This window comes from Triticum dicoccoides, chromosome 6B (assembly GCF_002162155.2).
Source record: "Triticum dicoccoides isolate Atlit2015 ecotype Zavitan chromosome 6B, WEW_v2.0, whole genome shotgun sequence".
In the NCBI taxonomy this organism is placed as follows: Eukaryota; Viridiplantae; Streptophyta; class Magnoliopsida; order Poales; family Poaceae; genus Triticum; species Triticum dicoccoides.
Window position 1 is genome coordinate 599,372,781 of NC_041391.1, and position 18,772 is coordinate 599,391,552.

The window sequence follows — 18,772 nt, forward strand, 5'->3', positions numbered from 1 at the left end:
AGGCGCAGTCTGCTTCGGGCGTTCCTCTGCGTCACTCGTGCCCGGCTTGACACCTGCATCAGTTGTGCTCCGGTCTTGCGGTTTCTCCATCACATTGATTTTTGCAGGTGGCGGGAACAGTGTGGACGCAGGAACATAACCAGATTCGTCTCTCCTGCTCCTAGCTACAGCCGGAGTGTTGGGTATGTCTGTTGATTGCTTCCGGGGGCTACGACGCCTATGTGGAAGACCAGCACGCGGAACGGTCGCCTTAGCAGTATCTCCACCGACAGGAGCTGGAGCTGTTGTGCCAGGATTCTCATCTGCAGATGGCATATCCTTGTGAAGTGCCGCCTCAGCCGCTTCTGTCATGGACACAGGTGAGACACCAGGCATGCGCTTGGAATCAGTGTCAGATGAGCGGGAATCTTCATTGCCTAGGTTGGTCTCGGGAGCATCCACTTCGACGCTTGCTGATGGGGTGGCATGGCTCACAGCAGCATCCTTCATTGCCAGAAGAGTTGGCAATATTTCAGCTGTCTAGGCAGATACCGACTCGTCACTCCCCGATGTACAGATGCCTGTTGTTCTAGCCTGCACATCTGCAGCCGGCGGAGATGGTCGGCCACTTGCATCAGAGTTAATGGGAGCAGTTGACGGTGCAGCAGCAGTATTGTCGCCTGGCGCCTCATGTACATCTGAGTTGCCACCTGTTGACAACTTTGAATGCAGGCGTTCGAGTGGGTCTCTACTGATATTCTTGGCCCCGCGCGTAGTATTCTTCTTCACTCTGCAAAGGAAAAAAAGCACGTGAAAAATGGTATGAAAAAAATGGACAAAAAAATATGTTTGCAATGATAGAAGCATTAAAAAACTAAAAACAAGTGGAAAAAGCCGGTAGTTGCCATGTAAGGGGGTCATGAGTTGCCATGTGCCATAGTTAGCAGTTGCCATACAGCAGCAGTTATCAAAGTTAGGCAAATTGAATGGAATGATAGAAATGTCTGATCTGTGAGGAATGCAATTTCAAAATTAGGTGGGGGATGAACTCTCAGAAGAAAATGGTAAAAAAAAAGATGGCAGTTGCCATTAGGTACAGAAATAGTTGCCACTTGGCCTAGATGCCAGTTGCCATGTAAAGATAATAGGAGTTGCCATACATTTAAAAAATGAAGGAAGAAATCATTTGGAAAAAATAGCAGTTGCCTCGTGGGGGATGATAACAGAAGAACATGTGACAAAAGCAGACCAGTTGCATTGAAAAATCAAGAAAAAAACCGCTATCTCAAAATGAAAAGCACATGGAGAAACCTACTTCTTGACTGCCTTCCTCAGGTCAGGCAACACGACAGGATCCCCGGTGTTGGTCGTCGTCGTACGAGCAGAAGACCTGGTGGAAGGGATGTCACCGGCAATGGGGGCACCTTTGTTCAAGCGAGCAGAAACACGGGTTGGCGTTGGCGCCTGTTTCTTCGTAGCTGCTCGTCCACCAGCGGTCGGCTCACTGCACGCAACAGATGGAAGGAAAAAAGAAGGTGGCAATTGTCAGACAACAAACTAATTGCCGCGCTTGACAAAAAACAAGTGCAAAAGAAATGGATGAGATTTTTCCAAAGAAAAGATACACAGCAGAAAACTAAAATTGAGAGTCGAACCTCTTCCTGGCAGCTACGGGATCGATCCTAGACCTCTTGCCAGCAGAACCCTGCCCAACATCCTCTGGAGCCCTCCCCCTCCTTGATGGCAAAACCCCCTCGCCTCTCGCAGCCGTATGTTCTGTCACTTTCTCCGGTGGGTGGGCACCTGTTGCATCCTTGCCCTTGTTGCCGCATGTGCGAACTTCAGCGTGTTCATCGTCATGGGTGTCATCGTCGTCGTCCTTGCTGAGGCCAGCGTCTCCATCCACATCATCCTGTGTGTCACCGGGCTCTTGGGAGCTATTGTAGTCATACCGGCCACGGCAACCGGTTGGCCGATGTGTACGTTCTAGGACAAATGAAGTGAACTGCCTCGCAACCGCGTCGCTGTCAGAGGCACTGAGGGACGTCCACCCCTCAACCAACTTCCCGAGCAGGCCGGTCATTCCGGATGCAAACTGCCCAATTAGATGCTCCACTGGTGCCCTCGCCTGTGCACGAAAACAAGAAGCATCAACAAAAACAACGCCCGTACTGCATTCGCTTCCGTGACATCAACATGTAATCCACGGCAAACCGTAGATGTGGACATTTTGATTACCTCAGAAGGGCAAGACGGAGCTGAGTGCACGTCCATCCACTTTTCAAATCTTTGAGGCCCCCCAAACACGTTGTAGTCTATAGCATGCTTGGCCATCAACTATGAAAAACAAAAAAAGAAATTGTAAGCATGCCTTATAAACCACGGACGGTTGCGACGTGTCAAATTTGTAAGCATGCCGTGTGAAAAAGACATAAACAAAAACTAACCTGTAGTTTTCCATATGTGCCATCAGTTGCCCTGTCTGCGGCAAGCACAGCCTTGACAGCACTGATGGTCCACGCAGAAACAGCAAACTTGTGAGTAGGCGGCGGGCCTCCTATCCCGGTGAAATCCACGGTGGACAGATCAAGAGAGTCGACATACATGAGCTGATTTAAAACAATTTTGCAAAGAAAAGAAAATATCAGTTGCCATCGTGGTTAAATTGTAGTTCAAAAAAAAAGAGCAGGATAATGTATGATCCAACGATAATATGTATGTGTTAGTTGCCATCAAAGTGTGATGGCAGTTGCCATGCTAATATGAAGGTAGTTGCCACATTGTCAGTATGACAGTTGCCACGTTGTCATTATGGCAGTTGCCACATTGTCACTATGGCAGTTGCCATCTTGTTATGACCAGATTGTCATGCATGAAATAAAAAGTACGTTATAAACAAAGAGTTCACACAGAGTCTGGTGAAAATAAAATACCATTAAGTGCAGACGACAACCCTTCTGGTACATCTTGTTTTTGAAAGCATCATGGAGAAAGTCGGCAATAAACTTACACCAGTTCATACTCTTCACGTTTTTCAAATTCGCCTGCACCACACAAAATTTCAGGGCAAAAAAGGTTGTCGCGTCAGAAATCAAAATGGAAGAAACGCAACGAAAACACTAGCAGTAGCGAGCATGGATCATTCACCGGGATGGGGAAACATTTGTTGCTTGGGCGAAGAGAAGTGGTCGGCGCGAAAACAGCTGAGATGAGGTACATGAGTAGCTTCATCTTGAAAACTTCTCCGTGCATCGTCATGTCCTGCAGAGAATCTGCCAGTACAGACGTGTTCGGCATTGCCTCCAACCCAGGAAACAAACGGGCGAACAGCTCTTCCTCGATCTCATTATTAACCTCGTACGGGACTTTGATATGTCCCCGAGGCACACCCAAAGTGCAGAACACGGATTCCTCATTCAATGGAAGTCTTCCCCGTCCCGGGATCACGAATTCCCTGGAGGCGGGATCGTATATCTCACCAAGCTAGTCGCATACCGGGTTGACAAGGTTCGTACACCGGACATCCATCAGAACCTGCATACCCATCTCAGCAGCAGCTCCCTTTTGATCGTCAGTGAATTTGTCAATCAACACGGTCAGACGTTCCTGGGAGGCTCTGTTGCGAATACGTTTCTTCTTCTGCAAAAAACAAACACAAAAGTGTTGAGTTGTTGCCATGTTTTTGCAATGTTATGAAAATTTAGTTCATGATGGACGACTATAAAAAAGATCTAGCTGCCAACAAATAACATAATCAGGAGGAGGGGGCGGGTGTGCGGACAGTTACCTCATCGCCCTCTTTTCTCCGTCCAGTTGCCTGGTTACGTTGAGGTGGATCCATGAAATCATCATCATCACTTTGATGATCGCCACGAGCCATTATGCTGATGTAGGAACAGACCAAATTGTTAATGGCGAAAATGTAAAATGCAATGGGTAAGCAGTTGCCTCCTAACAGAAAAATATTAACTATTTGAATGCAAATGTGGTTGCCATACTATGCAGCCAGTTTGCCACACTGTCATATCTGTATTGTGGCAACAGACATTATGTTCACATACTGTATTGCAACATGATTATACAAAATCCAAAAGTGGCAAACACGCCAACTCGATGTGCACATTAGTTCCGTCCAGTGCTACCGATTGTGGCAACTATCAAAGTTTGGAAACTGTCGCAAATAATTCAGAAAAAAAAAACAAGTCTCACAAATGAAAAAGAATGTTTGATGTTACTATTTTGTAAATTCAGTAAAAAAATCAGTTTGCCTCGTTCAAGAGCGTGTATGTGGCAACTATCTCATTCATTCAGTAAATTTTAGTTGCCCCCCTTGTGTGTGAGCTTGAACACATTTGTGGCAACTATGACAGTCAGTTTCAGAAAATATGTTGCCGCAGAAGAGAACACATTTGTAGCAACTGCCACATTTGTTCATGTAGTTTAGTTGCCACACACCTGTTCACGTTCGGTCATACTGCCATAGTTGCCACATTCAGAAAGCATATTTTTTCTGGTTACTTATCGTACAAGTTCAGCAGAATTAAAATTTGCCACATGGGAAGAGCATGCGTGTGGCAACTGCCACAGGAGTTCAATGAAATTAGTTGCCACCTCGTTTTGGGGTGGCAACTATGACAGTCATTTTCGGAAATCTGTTGCCACATGGGAGAACACGTTTGTGGCAACTACCACGTTTCTTCAGGTAGTTTAGTTCCCGCACATTTGTTTCACGTTCAATCATATTGCCAATTTCGCCACAGTCTGCAGTTTCAACCCCAAAACTAGACTAGATCTAGGTTTCAATGGCAACTGCTTCAACCTCAAAATCACCCTTACAATTCTCGCGCGAAATGGCTGCAACCCCAAATTTCGAACCAATCCGCACCAAAACAACCCGGTGGACAACTCTCAAAATCCAAATGCAAGACTAATGTGTTGCCAACAAGCAGGCATAGCCTCACCGACGATGCCGCTGCAGTGGCGGCAACGAAACTGTCCACTCCCATGAAGCAACGGCAGGCACACAACTATGGCACACCGCCGCAGCGGCGGGAACGCCGGCGCACCGCCGAATCGCCGAAATTTCTAGGAATGGATCTAGAAATCGAACAGGGAGGAAAGAGGGGAACAAAATCAGGGAGGGGATGTGATAGATGAATCGAGCATTGCCTTCGACCCGCAAGCGTTCCGGCGACGCCGCTCCGCTCCGACGAGCACCACCAACGCCCGCGAACACCATCGACTGTCCCGCCTCCGCCGTCGCCTTCTCCCCTCGCCTTCTCCTCCGGTGGACTGTAATGCGAGTGGGTTGTGCCAGTAAATGCGACGCGGGGGAGAGTGAATGGTGTTGGAAATATGCCCTAGAGGCAATAATAAAAGTGTTATTATTATATTTCTTTATTCATGATAATAGTCTTTTATTCATGCTATAACTGTATTATCCGGAAATCGTAATACACGTGTGAATACATAGACCACAATATGTCCCTAGTGAGCCTCTAGTTGACTAGCTCGTTGTGATTAACAGATAGTCATGGTTTCCTGGCTATGGACATTGGATGTCGTTGATAACGGGATCACATCATTAGGAGAATGATGTGATGGACAAGACCCAATCCTAAGCCTAGAACAAAGATCGTATAGTTCGTATGCTAAAGCTTTTCTAATGTCAAGTATCTTTTCCTTAGACCATGAGATTGTGCAACTCCCGGATACCGTAGGAATGCTTTGGGTGTACCAAACGTCACAACGTAACTGGGTGGCTATAAAGGTGCATTACAGGTATCTCCGAAAGTGTCTGTTGGGTTGGCACGAATCGAGACTGGGATTTGTCACTCCGTGTAAACGGAGAGGTATCTCTGGGCCCACTCGGTAGGACATCATCATAATGTGCACAATGTGACCAAGGGGTTGATCACGGGATGATGTGTTACGGAACGAGTAAAGAGACTTGCCGGTAACGAGATTGAACAAGGTATCAGTATACCGACGATCGAATCTCGGGCAAGTAAAATATCGCTAGACAAAGGGAATTGTATACGGGATCGATTGAGTCCTTGACATCGTGGTTCATCCGATGAGATCATCGTGGAACATGTGGGAGCCAACATGGGTATCCAGATCCCGCTGTTGGTTATTGACCGGAGAACGTCTCGGTCATGTCTGCATGTCTCCCGAACCCGTAGGGTCTACACACTTAAGTTTCGATGATGCTAGGGTTATAAAGGAAGCTTGTATGTGGTTACCGAATGTTGTTCGGAGTCACGGATGAGATCCCGGACGTCACGAGGAGTTCCGGAATGGTCCGGAGGTAAAGATTTATATATAGGAAGTCCTGTTTCGGCCATCGGGACAAGTTTCGGGGTCATCGGTATTGTACCGGGACCACCGGAAGGGTCCCGAGGGCCCACCGGGTGGGGCCACCTGCCCCGGGGGGCCACATGGGCTGTAGGGGGTGCGCCTTGGCCTACATGGGCCAAGGGCACCAGCCCCAAGAGGCCCATGCGCCTGGGGAAACCCTAAAGGAAGAGTCCCAGCAGGGGAAGGCACCTCCTAGGTGCCTTGGGGGGGAGGACTCCTCCCCTGGCCACCGCCCCCTTGGAGATTGGATCTCCTAGGGGCTGGCGCACCCCCCCCCTTGGGATCCCTATATATAGTGGGGTAGGAGGGCCTCCCAAACACACCTTATGCCTTTGGTGCAGCCCCTCCCTCTCTCCCAAGTTCTTCTCCTCTCCCGTGGTGCTTGGCGAAGCCCTGCGGGATTGCCACGCTCCTCCACCACCACCACGCCGTTGTGCTGCTGTTGGATGGAGTCTTCCTCAACCTCTCCCTCTCTCCTTGCTGGATCAAGGCATGGGAGACGTCACCGGGCTGTACGTGTGTTGAACGCGGAGGTGCCGTCCGTTCGGCACTTGATCATCGGTGATTTGAATCACGACGAGTACGACTCCATCAACCCCGTTCACTTGAACGCTTCCGCTTAGCGATCTACAAGGGTATGTAGATGCACTCCCCTTTCTACTCGTTGCTGGTCTCTCCATAGATAGATCTTGGTGATACGTAGGAAAATTTTTGAATTTCTGCTGCGTTCCCCAACAGTGGTATCAGAGCTAGGTCTATTGCGTAGATTCTTTGCACGAGTAGAACACAAAGTAGTTGTGGGCGTTGATGTTGTTCAATATGCTTACCGTTACTAGTCCAATCTTGTTTCGACGGTATTGTGGGATGAAGCGGCCCGGACCGACCTTACACGTACTCTTACGTGAGACAGGTTCCACCGATTGACATGCACTTGGTGCATAAGGTGGCTAGCGGGTGCCAGTCTCTCCCACTTTAGTCGGAACGGATTCGATGAAAAGGGTCCTTATGAAGGGTAAATAGCAATTGGCATATCACGTTGTGGTCTTGCGTAGGTAAGAAACGTTCTTGCTAGAACCCATAGCAGCCACGTAAAACATGCAAACAACAATTAGAGGACGTCTAACTTGTTTTTGCAGGGTATGCTATGTGATGTGATATGGCCAAAAGGATGTGATGAATGATATATGTGATGTATGAGATTGATCATGTTCTTGTAATAGGATTCACGACTTGCATGTCGATGAGTATGACAACCGGCAGGAGCCATAGGAGTTGTCTTTATTTTTTGTATGACCTGCGTGTCATTGAAGAACGCCATGTAACTTACTTTACTTTATTGCTAAACGCGTTAGTCATAGAAGTAGAAGTAGTCGTTGGCGTGACAACTTCATGAAGACACGATGATGGAGATCATGGTGTCATGCCGGTGACGATGATGATCATGGAGCCCCGAAGATGAAGATCAAAAGGAGCAAAATGATATTGGCCATATCATGTCACTATTTGATTGCATGTGATGTTTATCATGTTTATGCATCTTGTTTACTTAGGACGACGGTAGTAAATAAGATGATCCCTTACAAAATTTCAAGAAGTGTTCTCCCCTAACTGTGCACCGTTGCTACAGTTCGTCGCTTCTAAGCACCACGTGATGATCGGGTGTGATGGATTCTTACGTTCACATACAACGGGTGTAAGACAGTTTTACACAGCGAAAACACTTAGGGTTAACTTGACGAGCCTAGCATGTGCAGACATGGCCTCGGAACACGGAGACCGAAAGGTCGAGCATGAGTCGTATAGTATATACGATCAACATGAAGATGTTCACCGATGATGACTAGTCCGTCTCACGTGATGATCGGACACGGCCTAGTTGACTCGGATCATGTAATCACTTAGATGACCAGATGGATGTCTATCTGAGTGGGAGTTCATAAGATGAACTTAATTATCTTGAACATAGTCAAAAGACCTTTTGCAAATTATGTCGTAGCTCGCGCTTTAGTTCTACTGTTTTAGATATGTTCCTAGAGAAAATATAGTTGAAAGTTGATAGTAGCAATTATGCGGACAGTAGAAAGCTTATGTCCTTAATGCACTGCTCAGTGTGCTGAACCCCAAACGTCGTTTGTGGATGTTACGAACATTGGACATACACGTTTTGATAACTACGTGATAGTTCAGTTAAACGGTTTAGAATTGAGGCACCAAAGATGTTTTTGAAACATCGCGAAACATATAAGATGTTTTGAGGGCTGAAATTGGGATTTCAGGCTCGTGCCCATGTCAAGAGGTATAAGACCTCCGACGATTTTCTTGGCCTGCAAACTAAGGGAGAAAAGCTCAATCGTTGAGCTTGTGCTCAGATTGTCTGAGTGCAACAATCACTTGAATCGAGTGGGAGTTGATCTTCCAGATGAGATAGTGATGTTTCCCCAAAGTCATTGCCACCAAGCTGCTAGAGCTTCGTGATGAACTATAACATATCAAGGATAGAGATGATGATCCTTGAGGTATTCGCGTTGTTTGACATCGCGAAAGTAGAAATCAAGAAGGAGCATCAATTGTTGATGGTTGATGAAACCACTAGTTTCAAGAAGGGCAAGGGAAAGAAGGGATACTTCATGAAACGGCAAATCAGCTGCTGCACCAATGAAGAAACCCGAGGTTGAACCCAAACCCGAGACTAAGTGCTTCTGTAATAAGGGGAACAACCACTGGAGCAGGATTACCCTAGATACTTGGTAGATGAGAAGGCTGGCAAGGTCTATAGAAGTATATTGGATATACATTATGTTAATGTGTACTTTACTAGTACTCCTAGTAGCACCAGGGTATAAGATACCGGTTCGGTTGCTAAGTGTTAGTAACTCGAAATAAAAGCTACGGAATAAAACGGAGACTGGCTAAAGGTGAGCTGACGATATGTGTTGGAAGTGTTTCCAAGTTTGATGTGATCTAACATCGCACGCTCCCTCTACCATCAAGATTAGGATTAAACCTGAATAAGTGCTCTTGCACCTAAAGGAATGGTTTATTGAATTTTGATCGTAGGGATACACATTTTCATGCCAAAAGATATAAGATAGTAATGATAGTACCACTTACTTGTGGCACTGCCATGTAAGTCATAATGGTATAAAACGCATGAAGAAGCTCCATGTTGATGGATCTTTGGACTCACTCGTTTTAGAAAAGTTTGAGACATGCGAACCATGTCTATTGGTGTATACGCATGAAGAAACTCCATGCAGATGGATCGTTTGGACTCACTTGATTATGAATCACTTGAGATATGCAAATCATACCACATGGGCAAGATGACTGAAAAGCCTCGTTTTCAGTAAGATGGAACAAGATAGCAACTTATTGGAAGTAACACATTTTGATGTGTGCAGTCCAATGAGTGCTGAGGCATGCAGTGAATATCGTTATGTTCTTACTTCACAGATGATTCAAGTAGATGTTGAGAATATTCACTTGATGAAACACAAGTCTGAATTATTGAATGGTTCAAATAATTTCAGAGTGAAGTAGAAGATCATTGTGACAAGAGGATAAAATGTCTATGATATGATCATAGAGATGAATATCTGAGTTACGAGTTTTGGCACACAATTAAGACATTGTGGAAATTGTTTCGCAATTAATACCGCCTGGAACACCATAGTGTGATGGTGTGTCCGAACATCATAGTTGCACCCTATTGGATATGGTGCGTACCATGATGTCTCTTATCGAATTACCACTATCGTTCATGGGTTAGGCATTAGAGACAACCACATTCACTTTAAATAGGGCACCACGTAATTCCGTTGAGATGACACCGTATGAATTATGGTTTAGAGAAACCTAAGTTGTCGTTTCTTAAAGGTTTGGGGCTGCGACGCTTATGTGGAAAAGTTTCAGGATTGATAAGCTCGAACCCAAAGCGGATAAAATGCATCTTCATAGGACACCCAAAACCGTTGGGTATACCTCCTGTCTCAGATCCGAAAGCAATATGAATTGTTTCTAGAATCGGGTCCTTTCTCGAGGAAAGGTTTCTCTCGAAAGAGTTGAGTGGGAGGATGGTGGAGACTTGATATGGTTATTGAACCATCACTTCAACCAGTGTGTATCAGGGCACAGGAAGTTGTTCATGTGGCACCTACACCAATTGAAGTAGAAGCTTATGATAATGATCATGAAGTTTCGGATCAAGTCACTGCCGTACCTCGTAGGGTGACAAGGATACGTACTACTTCAGAGTGGTACAGTAATCCTGTCTTGAAGGTCATGTTGCTAGACAACAATGAACCTACGAGCTATGGAGAAGCGACGGTGGGCCCAAATTCCAACAAATGGTTAGAAGCCATGAAATCCGAGATAGGATCCATGTATCAGAACAAAGCATGGACTTTGGTGGACTTGCCCGATGATTGGCAAGCCATTGAGATAAATGGATCTTTAAGAAGAAGACGAATGTGGACGGTAATGTCACCGTCCATGAAGCTCGACTTGTGGCGAAGAGTTTTTTCACAAGTTCAAGGAGTTGACTACGATGAGATTTTCTCATCCGTAGCGATGCTTAAAGTCCGTCGGATTCATGTTAGCATTAGCTGTATTTATGAAATCTGGCAGATGGACGTCAAAACGAGTTTCCTTACCGGTTTTCGTGAGGAAAGGTTGTATGTAATACAATCAGAAAGTTTTTGTCGATCCTAAGGATGCTAAAAGGTATGCTGGCTCCAGCGATCCTTCTAAGGACTGGAGTAGGCATCTCGGAGTTGGAATGTACGCTTTGATAAGATGATCAAAGATTTTGGGTCTATACAAAGTTTATGAGAAACTTGTATTTCCAAAGAAGTGAGTGGGAGCACTATAGAATTTCTGATGAGTATATGTTGTTGACATATTGTTGATCAGAAATGACGTAGAATTTCTGGAAAGCATATAGGGTTATTTTGAAAGTGTTTTTCAATGGAAAGCCTGGATTAAGCTGCTTGAACATTGAGGATCAAGATCTATGAGGATGGATCAAAACGCTTAATGGTACTTTCAAATGAGCACATACCTTGACATGATCTTGAAGGTGTTCAAGATGGACCAGTCAAAGAAGGAGTTCTTGCCTGAGTTGTAAGGTCCGAAGTTAAGACTTAAAGCTCGACCACGGCAGAATAGAGAGAAAGGACGAAGGTCGTCCCCTATGCTTAAGATGTAGGCTCTCCAGTATGCTATGCTGTGTACCGCACCTGAAGTGTGCCTTGCCATGAGTCAGTCAAGGGGTACAAGAGTGATCCAAGAATGGCTCACAGGACAGCGGTCAAAGTTATCCTTAGTAACTAGTGGACTAAGAAATTTTCTCGATTATGGAGGTGGTAAAAGAGTTCGTCGTAAAGGGTTACGTCGATGCAAGCTTAGCACCTATCCGGATAGCTCTGAGTAGAGATACCGGATACGTATAATGGAGCAACAATTTAGAATAGCTCCAAGTAGAACAGTTATTTGGAATAGCTCCAAATAGAACGTGGGAGCTACATCTAGGAGATGACATAGAGATTTGTAAAGCACACACGGATCTGAAAGGTTCAGACCCGTTGACTAAAACCTCTCTCACAAGCAGAACATGACCAAACCCCAGATCTCATTGAGTCTTGATCACATGATGATGTGAACTAGTTTAGTGACACTAGTAAACTCTTTGGATGTTGGTCACATGGTGATGTGACCTGTCAGTGTTAATCACATGGTGATGTGAACTAGATTATTGACTCTAGTGCAAGTGGGAGACTGTTGGAAATATGCCCTAGAGGCAATAATAAAAGTGTTATTATTATATTTCTTTGTTCATGATAATAGTCTTTTATTCATGCTATAACTGTATTATCCGGAAATCATAATACACGTGTGAATACATAGACCACAATATGTCCCTAGTGAGCCTCTAGTTGACTAGCTCATTGTGATCAACAGATAGTCATGGTTTCCTGGCTATGGACATTGGATGTCGTTGATAACGGGATCACATCATTAGGAGAATGATGTGATGGACAAGACCCAATCCTAAGCCTAGAACAAAGATCGTATAGTTCGTATGCTAAAGCTTTTCTAATGTCAAGTATCTTTTCCTTAGACCATGAGATTATGCAACTCCCGGATACCGTAGGAATGCTTTGGGTGTACCAAACGTCATAACGTAACTGGGTGGCTATAAAGGTGCATTACAGGTATCTCCGAAAGTGTCTGTTGGGTTGGCACGAATCGAGACTGGGATTTGTCACTCCGTGTAAACGGAGAGGTATCTCTGGGCCCACTCGGTAGGACATCATCATAATGTGCACAATGTGACCAAGGGGTTGATCACGGGATGATGTGTTACGGAACGAGTAAAGAGACTTGCTGGTAACGAGATTGAACAAGGTATCGGTATACCGACGATCGAATCTCGGGCAAGTAAAATACCGCTAGACAAAGGGAATTGTATACGGGATCGATTGAGTCCTTGACATCGTGGTTCATCCGATGAGATCATCGTGGAACATGTGGGAGCCAACATGGGTATCCAGATCCCGCTGTTGGTTATTGACCGGAGAACGTCTCGGTCATGTCTGCATGTCTCCCGAACCCGTAGGGTCTACACACTTAAGGTTCGATGACGCTAGGGTTATAAAGGAAGCTTGTATGTGGTTACCGAATGTTGTTCGGAATCCCGGATGAGATCCCGGACGTCACGAGGAGTTCCGGAATGGTCCGGAGGTAAAGATTTATATATAGGAAGTCCTGTTTCGGCCATCGGGACAAGTTTCGGGGTCATCGGTATTGTACCGGGACCACCGGAAGGGTCCCGGGGGCCCACCGGGTGGGGCCACCTGCCCCGGGGGGCCACATGGGCTGTAGGGGGTGCGCCTTGGCCTACATGGGCCAAGGGCACCAGCCCCAAGAGGCCCATGCGCCTGGGGAAACCCTAAAGGAAGAGTCCCAGCAGGGGAAGGCACCTCCTAGGTGCCTTGGGGGGGAGGACTCCTCCCCTGGCCGCCGCCCCCTTGGAGATTGGATCTCCTAGGGGCTGGCGCACCCCCCCTTGGGATCCCTATATATAGTGGGGTAGGAGGGCCTCCCAAACACACCTTATGCCTTTGGTGCAGCCCCTCCCTCTCTCCCAAGTTCTTCTCCTCTCTCGTGGTGCTTGGCGAAGCCCTGCGGGATTGCCACGCTCCTCCACCACCACCACGCCGTTGTGCTGCTGTTGGATGGAGTCTTCCTCAACCTCTCCCTCTCTCCTTGCTGGATCAAGGCATGGGAGACGTCACCGGGCTGTACGTGTGTTGAACGCGGAGGTGCCGTCCGTTCGGCACTTGATCATCGGTGATTTGAATCACGACGAGTACGACTCCATCAACCCCGTTCACTTGAACGCTTCCGCTTAGCGGTCTACAAGGGTATGTAGATGCACTCCCCTTTCTACTCGTTGCTGGTCTCTCCATAGATAGATCTTGGTGATACGTAGGAAATTTTTTGAATTTCTGCTGCGTTCCCCAACAAATGGAACCGTGAGGGAGAGGGTGGAGGGGTGTGCGACGTGTTTGACGTCAACTGCGGTCGGACCGTGGCGTGCGGGCGCATGGCAGTTCCACCGCACGCCTCTCAGTGGCAACCGCTGACCGCGGGATGGCAACTATCGTGCGGGCGAACCCACTCGCACACCGCACACTAGAATCGTCCAACGTGGCGCCGAAAACCAGCCCTTTTGCTCCAAGATTCGTGCAAAACGAAACCAACGGCGATGCTTGCGTGTGGACGGAGTGGTGAACGCCCACGCGTGTGGGCGTTAACATTTCCGTATTTTTTTGTCAGACTCAGAGGTGAACGGATAATGACCGGTTGCAGGTTCAGATGCGAATTTTATCGGACTATGGATCCGGAGTGGAAACGTAGTGGACTCGGACAGGAAACAGACCAAAAATATTGAGTCATACATGCAATGAGACATGATTTTATTTATACCATGCAAACAATATAAATACAAATTTTTATCCAAACACATCCACATAACACATAGAGTGACCAAGCATTCAAAGGCATAACTCACACAAATATGGCCACAATATATGTGATGATTCTAATTAGTGGGGTTGATATTTGAGCTTGTCGATTTGGGCTAAATTTATAGGAGAATTCTATTTGATAACCTCGGATAGCAAAAATACCGGATAGTCCTCATCCTCAGGATATTATCGATACCATATCCGGCGGATTCGTCCAAGTGCATACCATATCCTTAGTAATGGACGCGGGTGCGGAACAAAAATTATCCTACCCTTTACTACCTCTGCCCTGGTTTACTAGCCCCCCTCGTATTTTGGGTCATATTTTGGCCATGATTTTAACTAATAAATATATATTGTGTGTAGCAAAAATAATATCGTTAGAAAAACATTCAAATACGAATCCAACAATATAATTTTTCTAGTCAACTATGTGGTCAAACTTTGACCAAAAATACAACGAGGGCTGATAAACTTAGACGGAGGTAGTACTCCCTCCGTTCCCAAATAATTGTCTTTCTAGCCATCTCAAATGGATTACAACATACGGATGTATGTAGACATGTTTTAGAGTGTAGATTCATTCATTTTGCTCTGTATGTAGTCACTTGTTGAAATCTCTAAAAAGACAATTATTTAGGAACGGAGGGAGTATATCTTTCAGGTGGCAATAGTGGGTAATTTCCTTTAACTTCATTAGCAATTATCATGATGGACGAAAAAATCAAAGAAACATACTGTCCTACATTATTATTAATTATTAATAAATAGGTATTAAGTATTAGGTAGTAGGTATAGCCATACATGTATATACATACTAATTCATTTATGACCTCACCAGGGACTTCCACAATAAGCTGTGTGAAGTATCGGGGTCATGAGTAGTATCAACCAACACTATTTGAGATGACTGGTATCCTCACCTAGCATAACTTATTTTGGTTCAATTTACATAGTTCACCCTCATCCCTATACTACGATGACCCCCAATGGATATGCATTGATCTGGTAAATTTGGATATCGTCCCAAAGAAAAATAGCATCAGAACGTTTCTGATGCCCATGGCAAATATACCCAGTAAAAGGATCTTTGAAAGTAATAGTGGCAGCAGCAAAGCATATGCATAATCAATTCGGAAATGATATATCCTAAACATTAGGATTTTAAGTATGGCAACCCGAACGTTAGTTGACACGAGGTGGCAAGTTTAGTTAGCAAGCATGGCAATCCGAATGTTTCAGATATCCATGGCAAATAATATACCGAGTAAAAGGATGCTTGAAAGTAATAATATTGGCGGCAGCAAAGCATAATCAATTACCCTGGAGCAACTTTGAGATATATTTGGAGATGGTACTTGCAATAAACGCCTGGCCCAAACCAATTGTGTTTTTGGCTCCAAACTCAGCAACGCTCTTCATCGTCTTGTTTCTCAAGTCAAGAGCAAGCACATATGCTGTGTGTTCCACGTCCCGGTAGTCGATCTTGGCGAGGAAATAAACAATGTCGTCATCTAGCAGGCTCAGGGTGGGCAGGCCAACGTGCAGTCTCTCGAACGCTATGGTGCTACCCTCATCGACCACAAGACTCGGCAGCAACATGGAAATCTGCGAGGAATCGAGCTCGAGGAGGCCCGTGTGCTGCTGCCAAGACGCCTCGGCCAAAGGCAACGAGCGGGCGTCGATCGCCATGCTGCATTTGGCAGCTTTCCAGCCATCGAATGTGACGGCTCCATCGTCCATGAACGAGCCCGGAACGATCCGGATCTGCAGCTGGGTGTAGCGGATGAAACCATCGGCAATGGTGACGTCCCGGCTGCATCTTGGGTCACCGGTCCCAACTCCCTTGCTTGCCGGGATCAGCGGCGGCAGCTCGACGGGGCAGAGTGTGGGGGTCTCGGCGAGCACGTCGCAGAAGAGAATGTCCCGGCCAAGATTGACCCATGCCACCACGCCGTCATCCCCTCCAATGGCGATTGCTTTGTCCGTCCAGTGGTGATTGTACGGAGCATCCCCCGATACTTTGGCTGTCTTGATGCTCCAGGCCTGCTTCTCCGAGTGGTACAGGCAGAGCTCGTGCTGTGTCCTTCTCACGCGCGCAGAACGCTTTGCGACGATAACGAACTCGCATGCCTCGCAGTCGTGGTCGTTCTGGTTGGCTCCATGGGGGTGCAGGGTGGAGCCGCTGGAGCTATGATGCTTGCTGCAGGTCCGCAAGAGGGTAGCCGAGGCTTCCTCGAATTCGTGGTAGCGGCCAGGGTTAGGGAGGTGCTTGAGTGACGGGCGGCTCGCCTTCTTCCCCTCCCCGTCGGTGTCGTCGGTGCCGGCGTGGTAGACGAAATACTGTTTCGTCACGGGATGGAACATGTCGGATGGACTGGGCAGCATGGCGCTGAGGAGGACGAGAGGGCCCTCCGTGGCGAGGATGGCCGGGCCGAGGTCCAAGTCGGCGCGGTCGTACTCGGTGGCGTGGACGCAGAAGTAGGAGACGCGCGGCGGGCAGGCGGCGCAGAATGTGACCTTGATGCTGCCCTTGAGGTCGGGACCCTGCAGGAGGCAGGTGGCGGTGGTGGTGTCTTCGCGGTCGGCGACGTAGCCGAATTTCTCGATGAGGACGAAGTCCGTCTGCTCGCCGTCGGCGTAAGCGGGCGGAGGCAGGGGCGCGTCCATCGCTCAGCTTGAGATGGATGCCTCCACGCTCGTGGTCTTGGCCCTGGGTCTTGCGTGCGCTGATCGATATAAGTAGAGAAGATCCGGTGTTTATGGTTCTATTGATCCGATTCACGAGGGTATATGTAAACCAATTATATCTCTGTATTTTCGTATCCGTAACCGAACCCAATTGTACTTTTATTTTATACGCTTTTGGTAAAGGAAAAGGACCAAGATTAAATCCAGTCATTGCAGCCCAAGAGACTTGAAGTACAATCTCTAAACCCAAATATACGAGCTTCTACGCTTTTGTTCACGGAAAATAATTTAAATCATGTCATTGCAGCCCAAGAGACTTGAATGATCTTTTTCCTTCCCTGGTGGTGTTGTACTCTCTCAGTCCCAAAATAATTAAAGTTAGTACAAAGTTGAGACATTTATTTTGGAACGGAAGGAGGAATATATACTTGCAGTCTTTTCACTTTGATTTGAAGCCTTCACGCAGAAAAAGGAATCGCAGTGTATCAAATTTCTTAAAGATCTCACATTGACCAGCTGATTGTACAATAAGAGGACAAGGCAACGATGAAATAACGTCTTTACCATTACCTCAAAAGAATCTCCACCGAGTCCAACAAAAGGCAAAGTGCAGCCAACATGGTCGCAATTTTCATCAAAGCCTAGACATCATCGTCCTGCATACTCTCGCTCTTCCGCTTCGCCATCAACGACAACCGCGCGTCTCGCTCGAGCTCGTACTCCCTGTAATCGGCTCTCTTCAAGAAGGACTGCCTATCAAGGTACTGGTTCGAGCTCTTCTTGTACGCCCCCAGCTCCTCCTCCACGCCCTTCTCTGCCTTGTACTCTCCCCAGTCTTTCTTCGTCTTGTCCAGGACGCTCAGCTTCTGCTTCTTCCTTATCTGCTCCAGGATGTTGTCCACAGCGGACGGCGAGGCACCCGCTGCACTGGCCTTCTCAACCGCTTCCTTTGAATCCGCATCTACAAGTTTCTTGATCTCAATATCCTTGCCAGCAAAGTCCCTTACCTCGGTTATCTGTTGGGTCATACAAAACTAGAATATTAGCAACATCATGTGGAATCAGATGCACAAATCATACAAAGTGTCACAAGTTTGTCATCTGAATCCACAATTATTGGGCCGTTCCAATTTTTTGCCAGTTGAACTTAAGCTACTCTACAAGAATGAACACGGAGCAGCAAGTAACAATGTAAAAACGCAACAGCAGTTACACATTTGCCATGTGCCGGCACAATTTTTTAGATGGAAGATTCACTTGAACTTAATGATAATAAAATATCTGTGTGATGCTGACAGTGCGGCTTTACCTCCACTTTCCCTCTTCCAGATGCAGCAGTGGCGGCATCTCTAACAGCTGCAAGAGCATTTGCCGCAAGTTTTTTGGTATCCTCACTTGTTTTGTGTTGTGCCTGTTGTTGCTCATTTGGTGGGACTTGATCATTTGCAGAAGCCTTTTTTGGTGGAAGGCCAAGAATGGTCATCCAATTCTACAGGATAAAAAAATATTAACTGTCAAAAAAAAATAAGGCTACCATAAATAGAAACAAAAAACACAAACAGTTTGAGCATCAGCGAAATTGAAAACGAGGACTCTCGACGCTCCCACGCTCCCACGCTCTAGCCGCACCGCTCCCAGCACGCTCGAGCCCGCCGGCGGCCACTCCGGCCCCGGCGTCCACAGCCCCTCCTCGCCGGCGACCATCCCGGCCC

General features: G+C 46.7%; 1 protein-coding gene across 2 annotated transcripts in view; it reads right to left on the minus strand.

The window, feature by feature from the left end:
- Nucleotides 1-17,525: 17,525 nt before the first annotated feature.
- Nucleotides 17,526-18,772, minus strand: part of LOC119323789 (craniofacial development protein 1-like) — a 10,969-nt gene continuing 9,722 nt past the window's right edge. For both annotated transcript variants that reach the window (XM_037597500.1, XM_037597501.1), the window contains 2 exons: nucleotides 18,370-18,549; nucleotides 17,526-18,076 (listed from right to left, as the gene is read on the minus strand). In XM_037597500.1, the coding sequence (XP_037453397.1) occupies nucleotides 17,702-18,076; nucleotides 18,370-18,549 (555 nt within the window). In that variant the 3' untranslated portion in view covers nucleotides 17,526-17,701. The remainder of the gene's footprint in view (nucleotides 18,077-18,369; nucleotides 18,550-18,772) is intronic.